General features: G+C 39.9%; 1 protein-coding gene across 3 annotated transcripts in view; it reads left to right on the forward strand.

Annotated features, from left to right (window-relative positions):
• Positions 1–7825, forward strand: part of spata17 (spermatogenesis associated 17) — a 30479-nt gene that overhangs the window by 2128 nt on the left and 20526 nt on the right. For all 3 annotated transcript variants that reach the window (XR_001311653.1, XM_014025042.1, XM_014025041.1), the window contains exons 3-5: positions 992–1073; positions 2482–2532; positions 6361–6464. Coding sequence is in view for 2 of the 3 variants with exons in the window: in XM_014025042.1 (XP_013880496.1) it covers positions 992–1073; positions 2482–2532; positions 6361–6464 (237 nt within the window). In the remaining variant the exon portion in view is untranslated. The remainder of the gene's footprint in view (positions 1–991; positions 1074–2481; positions 2533–6360; positions 6465–7825) is intronic.

Genomic DNA, 7825 nt, shown 5'->3' on the forward strand with positions numbered 1-7825 from the left:
GATAGATAGATAGATAGATAGATAGACAGACAGACAGACAGACAGACAGACAGACAGACAGACAGACAGACACTCATAGACAGAGGTAGCCAACACCTTCTGGTCCCCTCATAAGGATGTATTTGGCAGGGCTCTAAGAGTTAATTTAAAAGGAACTGGTAGGAACACTGATATTGCCTCTCCACTATAATTATCCCACTTCTAGAGCTTTGCAAATGGCCTCAAGGAATAATTGTAGCTTGGACTCTGAGCTCTTCACACACACAGAGAGAAATGTATGTCTCTATATCTTCTGTGCTTCTACTGATACTGTGACCCCAGCGCCGTTCTGCAGGGTCAGCAGACAAACTTCCAGACAGTAGGTTAATTCAGATTACTTTAGTTAATTGATCAATGCGTTAAGTGGATAATTAGCAACAATTTTAGCCGCCTAAGTGCAACTCCGAGGTTGTGCTATCCCCACTATAAGCATTGATTTTCTGGGCATATAAATGGCCTTTTGGAAATTGATGGCCTCATTGGAGGCCGGGAATCACAGCGGACTTGCATTTAGAGTATGTTTGAAGATGAATACAAATGTGCACAGCTGACTTAAGGGGTGAAAGGCTCATCTGGCATGATTGAAAAGCCTGGAAGAGCAAGGGGCTTCCATGTTTGTGTGTCTTTGTGAGAATCTACGTGCAAGTGTAATGTTTTGCCTGACCTTTTAAGTGCAGCATAAGACTGCAGAAATTTCCTTTTTTATTTGCTGGACCAAGTGCTTTTATAAACACCAGAAATGTGTCATTAAGTTAAATAAATTCTGCACTTTTTAGTTTACTATTTGGATTTTAATTCTCTCTAAGGTTTATTTGTATTTTTGCTTTTAAATGAGCAATTCCTGACCCTAACCCTTTGATTATGTTTAAGCAACTTTTCAATGCTTTATTTTATTCTACTATTATAAAAAAATACCCACCCAATCCTCACCCCAATGGTATTTTTTTAACAGCCATTTGCACAAGAAAGCAGTCATTATACAGAAGATATGGCGGGGCTTCGCAGCAAGGGCACGCTTCAGACAAATGGTGAAGGTAAGTTAGAGCCTAGAAAAGCTATAGATATATTGATTATGTTATGATAGCATGCATTAGAATTCAATTGCTATACTCCTAAGTCTCTGCCTCTGACCTTAAGAAATATAATTCACTCATTACACATTTGGAAATGAACACTTAGCAAATATGATGGAATATGATAAGAAATCCCATCTCTGTTGCAATTCCAGGGATGCATTAAGTAAGAGTCGAGTGAGAAAAGGAAATAAGAAAAGAGTTGTGTATGTGATGATTGTGTATGTGTGCGCTTTAGTAAAACAAGCCCCCATTTTCAGCATATTGCCTCCAACTGCTTCTTAATTGAACAGATTGTTGATACCGGATCCAATACCCAGCGCCCTCACGTATAATTTTCCCCTGGATTGAGTTCTGTAAACGTATCACAACAAGCTATTTATCATGCCTGTAAATTGACTGTTTGCTAAAGCATAACTGCCAGCCGTCGTTTGGGAGGCGTTCAAGAAATGAAGGGGTGGGGGGGGGGGGGGGGGGGGGGCAGTGGGTGGTAAAATAAACAATGAAGGATGTGTCACAACACACATGGGCTAAAATGAGGCTGTTTGGTCTTATTTGGAAACAGATGAGTGCTAATTTGAATCACTCAAAAATTGCCACAGTGAACTATTTTGAATTAGTTCAGAGAAATTCCCCGCTCCGCCTCCTCCGTTGCTCTCTGTCCGTCTTCTCCTGTCTCGCGGACTCGATGGTGTGTACTGTGACTCGCACAAAGCTTTCTTCACGAAACATCAAGCTGAATTTACAATCTCCTTTCAAGTCTTTGTCTTTCTTTTCCTTCCCATCTTTCCTCTCTTCCTTGTCTTTATTGGAGAAGACGTGCTGAAATATGAATCCCTTTTATAGCCAACACTTCAGTTTGCTTCTGAAATGTGCCCCCAGTGGTCGGCGGGCACGTTTTGTCTGCGCGATGGCTTGTTGAGCGTGTGGCTGAATATTCTCTGGCCCTTTGTGAGGCTCTTTTGTGGCAGGGCTGTCATTGAATATGAAATCCAGAGGAGAGCGTTTGGCCGTCATACATCTCCATTAGTGCGCTGCTTGACTACCATAGATTTTCTTGGCCCTTGTGTGTGTTAGTATATTAAGAGAGGACTCTCCTCCCCTTGACACAAAGTCCCACTAACCACTTTCTCTCTTCCTCTCTCCCTCCATTCTCCTGACTTTTTCCTTTTCCTGTCCTCTTTCCTGCTTTCCCTCGTTCTGTTTCAACACCCCTTCCCTCAACCCCCATCCTTTACCATGGCCCTATCTGTGCTGTCTCTGTGCAATGTATTATGTATAAAGAGCTCTTTATCTTTGATGCCTGCTGTGGACAGATCAGAGGGCCGGGAGACAAGATGTAACGGCATCTTTTCCTTTGTGTTCACAGGCGGCATATTTTATCATGAAGATGAATTTCTACGAGGAGATGGCGGTCAGGGTAAATATCACCACAGTGCCTTGTATTAGCAAATGGAGTGTCATGGTGGGGGGACACTCTGTTGCTCTGTGTGTGCAGTGAGTGGGAGTCCCCATGAATATCAATCTTTTAAACACTTTGACATAGTACTTTGTTGCACTAAATGTCCAATTGACATTTTCTTTTTATTTCCTACTTTTGAACACATGTTAACAGTTTATGCAGCATTAGTTATTGACAGGAATCTGATATTTATTTTTTTCTAGTGGCGTTCCTATAAAACATTTTGTTTTCCAGACACTGATTTTGCTTAAATGGGCCCCCAAATACTTCTGGCAGCCCATTCACATATTTGTTCACGGCTTATAGTAGAAAGCTTTTTTTTTTTTACTTTAACTTCTCTATCAGCGGCACAGTGTAGGACAGCTGTTGCCTTACAGCTTGAAGGATTGTCTCTAAGCCTGGTGTCTTTCAGAGAAGAGTTTGCATTTTATTCCCATGCATGTGTGGGTTTTCTCTGGGTATTCCAATTCCCTTCCACAGACTAAAAACATGCATGTTAGGTTCATAATTTCAAATTGTCTCTAGGTATAAGTGCGAAGGGTTGTTTGTCCCATTTGTCTCTTACTGGTTGGGTGTAAACCGCCTCTTGCAAGGTGATTGCTGGATGATCAAATAAATAAATAAATAAATAAATAAATAATAACTAGAAGCACTCTGAGGGTGCAAACCTCCACCAAGACCAATTTCCCCCATCCTGTAAGAGTTAATGCACAAAAGCAGAGATGAAAACACATTTGCTGAATAAGTTCTGACGTAGTGAACATTTAAGCAGGCAGTATGTACGGGATTTCTTCCCGGTGGAGTCCAATGTCGAAAAAACAAAAGTCAGACTCGTCACCCGATGTTATTCATCGTCAAACTGGTCTTGGATTAAGCTCCTAAGTCAGGGCTATTCAACTAAACTGCTCTGGGGGCCACAGTTACTGCAGGTCAACAGCTTAGGTGCTGGACATCCAGCAATTAAATTTATTATGTAAATAAAGCAAGTATTACAAAGATCTGTTACCTTAATAGTTTATTGTGCTGCATTTAATCATGATTACACCATACAGAACCCTATAAAAGTGGTGATAAATGAACAATATCAAAAACAAAAAGAACACATTATACCCCCTATTTGACACAAATATTATTTTGACATGTCTGACTTGCCACATTTTTAAACCAATTTTATTTTCATTTTGATAGTTTTATCTTCAACTGCTTGTCATTTTAATTATCTTTAGTGTACAAAGAAATGTTTTTACCAGCTTGTAGCCAAGGTTCTGATGGTTCTGTAGATACCAAACATAAATATGACTAACTAAAATAACTTAAAGTAATTTAAGTAGAAAACTGGGGGTTTGAGCTTAAGAGATGAATGAACCAATTGGCAGGCGGCCTGCGGACCGCCAGTTTAATAGCCCTGTCCTAAGTTTTCATCAGTCACATTCCACTGTGTAAAACGTCTGTTTTATCCCTGTTTATGAGTTTGTAATGCTTTGACTCTCTTTATGAAGTGCTTGCTGGCACAGTCGGCTCATGAAGGTTTTTTTTTTTTTTGAAACGAGAGGCAAAATACAGCGTGTGAGCGCTTTCAGCAATTAAAACATTACCTCCTCCCTCTTGGCGCACACACTCACACACAGTCTTGTCTAAAAATTAACCCGCTAGCTTCGAAAATGCCGAAATGAATCTGTTCTCCTCCCGTGTCCAAACTTTGAGGCCCGGCCAGAAGCTTTCTGCAAGCCTAGTGTACTGAGAAACTGTTTTGATTGGTTGTTTAGGAAATGTGGTGTGCTTGAGGAAATGGGAAAAATGGGTTTCATGGTGCAGTCACGCACTTCCTGGTCACACAACGTTCTCTAATTGCGCACCAAATACGTAAAAATGCACACATTATCGCAAAAATTATTCATCATTACATCTGGTTTTATTTGGAAGTAAATAAAATTGCTGTTCAATCCAGTTCAAATGAACACTGAAAGCTGTCACTGTTTTTTACTGAAGCCCTGTGAATGCGTCACAGCTTTCGAGCTCAGAGGGTTAAAAGAAATTAAAAAAATTCCTGTATCCACATTGTGATCCGGAACCTCACCCAAATTTACAGGTGTGTTACTTTGGCTAATCCCCACGTGTGGTAAAAATGCCATGACAATCCGTCCACAGGTTCTTGAGTAATTTTGTCCACAGTCAGAACGACAGACAGACAGACAGACAGACAGACAGACAGACAGACAGACAGACAGACAGAAAACATTACCTCCTTGGCGGAGGTAATAATAATAAAAATAATACTTCCACTAGACATTTTTAAGTACTTTAAATATGATTATAATGTTTTCACATTGGTGAATATTAAAATTTTTGTTTTATGCAAATGAAACTGGCCACTATGTTTTTTTTTTACAATAAATAAAAGAAAATGCTGTTTAAAAAATAAACAAATAAAAAACATATTATGCAATTCTTTATGTCACAGTTTAAACTTATGGTTGATGTTTTTGTGATTTATAAAGCAGATGGTGCTGAATTAGAGGAGTGAGATTTTTGTTTTTATTTAAAAATGTTAGTTGTTTAATCACAGATTATGAGAAAACGTTCCGTGTCTCAGTGGTTAACTTTGCAAGACATGCTTGGGTTTATTTCCCATATGAGGACAATGAATGTGCTGTGAGTACATTCTTTGTTTGACTGATTTATTTATTTATTTATTTATTTATTTATTTATTTATTTATTTATTTATTTATTTATTTATTTATTTTCATAGTTGCTCCAATTTTATCCCACTGTCCTTGACCAAGACTTTTGCTGCAGAAATAGAGTTTGTCCCTGGACATTGCACTTTTTCTGATAACTCTATGAAACAATAATCTAGGATAATGCAGAATTTTTTTCTTTAGATGATTACAGAGTGATTATGATTTTAAACTGACAATTCTTATAAGTAATTTAGAGATATGTGAGTAACCGTTCAGCACCTGAAACTCTCTCTGTGTTTTATTTTTGATGCCAACCACAGAACACTTTTCTTGAAGTAAAAAATGAACAGAGTCAGGGCGACCAAGAAAAAAAATAACAAGCAAAGGATGTTTGTAAGAAGTATTGTTTAAATAAAGAAACAATCATCTTAGGATCCCCTTGTGGCATTTCTGTTGAATCAATTTTGTCTCCATTCTTTTATCTCTCTCCTCCTCATGTCTTTATCATGGTGTGGTAGATAACAGAAGATAATGTATTAAGGCCGTAATAGAAACCAGTGTTTACATGCTGCACCTCGGATTTGTATTAGATTCAACAGCATTGATTTCACTAGTCAACAAAGGTCAGCAAGAACTTGGGTGGCGCCAATTACTTTATTTAAAATTATCTATTGACTGGCAGATCAATGCTAATTCTCATTTTGCTCATTGTTGTTTTTCCCATCCTCCATTCCTCCATCTCTCCACTCCTTCTTCTCATAGCATAATTATTCTTTTACCTGCCATTGTTTTAATCTCCTAATTAGTCTGAAGGACATCCACCATTGCTTTAAAATGGTCCACTGATGTGTGGGTGTGTGTGTGCTAGTTAATCTGCAGCCCCCTCAATCAGTGCAGACTGAAATTGGTGAATAAATAGAGCTGTGACAGTTGTTGAACCAACCTTGCATTGCTCCTTTCTCACTATATTTTGAGCACAAAAAAAAACAACAACTTTGAAAATGTTTCTTCAGTACTTGGTTGTAAAAATTCTCACATTAAATGCTTTCATATTTCATGTTAGTGTTGGCACTGAAAAAATAACCTTTTTTTACTGCTTTACAGATTCAGCGGAGGTGGAGAGGCTTCTTTGTCAGGAAATACATCCATGACTTTTATGCACGGAAAAAATACTTGGAGGGACTCCTCATAAACAATGAACTTATGAGGTACATCTATAAACACATTGTCCTTCACATGAGTTAAAATAACTAATTTTCTTTGAATGAAATATTCACAATGTATAGTTTTCTGTAAAACTCTAATTTTGTAGTGTTTATATAAGTTTTCAGATATAGAGCACTGGGGTCAGAAGTACTAAACTGATGAGTGAAGAGACTGTGAAAACCTGTACCCACTTCATAAAATATAAGACCAGAGCAGCAGGAAAAGAAAAGTGGGAGAAATAAAAGAGTAGAGTTAGAGGGGAAGGAAGAAAGAGTGACTATTCCTTTAAAACCCTCAAGGCTGAGACAAAAACGTGAACAATGTGAAGAAATTAAAAATTAGCCTCTGATCTGAACTGCAGCTTGTACATTAATAAAACATTCTGTGCTTCAGGGCTTAGTCCTACAAAAATGCCATATTTTATTTTTGACCAAAAAAAAAACACATATAGCTAATCTGTCATATTTTTAATGTTGTTAATGTATTTTACCAGAAAATATCTTTAGGCTTCTGCTAAAATTAAATATAAATTTGTTAAAGTTCTCCCTGGATCACTGACTTTCCTCCTTGCTTCCCCACCAGGGTTCCATCGCTTGATTTGATTTTATTTTATTTACAGTATTTATTTAACAGGAAAAGATTATTAAAAATCAAGCCTGACTCAGCATACCTCTCCTTGGGCTGCTGCCTTATCGTGGTGGAGGGGTTTGAGTGTCCCAATGATMCTAGGAGCTATGCTGTCTGGGGCTTTATGCCCCTGGTAGGGTCACACAAGGCAGACAGGTCCTAGGTGAGGAACCAGACAAAGCGCAGCCCGAAGACCCCTTATGATGATTAATAAAATTGGATCTGGCGTTCCCTCGCCCGGACGCGGGTCACCGGGGCCCCCCTCTGGAGCCAGGCCTSGAGGTGGGGCACGATGGCGAGCGCCTGGTGGCCGGGCTTTCACCCACGGAGCCCGGCCGGGCTCAGCCCGAAGAGGAGACGTGGGTCCCCCTTCCAACGGGCTCACCAACTGTAGGAGGGGCCAAAGGGGTCGGGTGCAGTGTCTAATGGGAGGCGGCCGAAGGAGGGGACCCTGGCGGTCTGATCCTCGGCTGCAGAAGCTGGCTCTTGGGACGTGGAACGTCACCTCACTGGTGGGGAAGGAGCCGGAGCTAGTGTGCGAGGCTGAGAGGTTTCGGCTAGAAATAGTCGGCCTCACCTCGACGCATGGCTCTGGTTCTGGAACCAGTCTCCTTGAGAGGGGCTGGACGTACTTACACTCTGGAGTTGCTTGCGGTGAGAGGCGCCGGGCAGGAGTGGGCATACATGTTGCCCCTGTAGCGGTTTCCTACCTCATTTTATGATTGCTGATGAACAT

Source organism: Austrofundulus limnaeus, unplaced genomic scaffold (genome assembly GCF_001266775.1).
Source record: "Austrofundulus limnaeus strain Quisiro unplaced genomic scaffold, Austrofundulus_limnaeus-1.0 Scaffold452, whole genome shotgun sequence".
Classification (NCBI taxonomy): domain Eukaryota; kingdom Metazoa; phylum Chordata; class Actinopteri; order Cyprinodontiformes; family Rivulidae; genus Austrofundulus; species Austrofundulus limnaeus.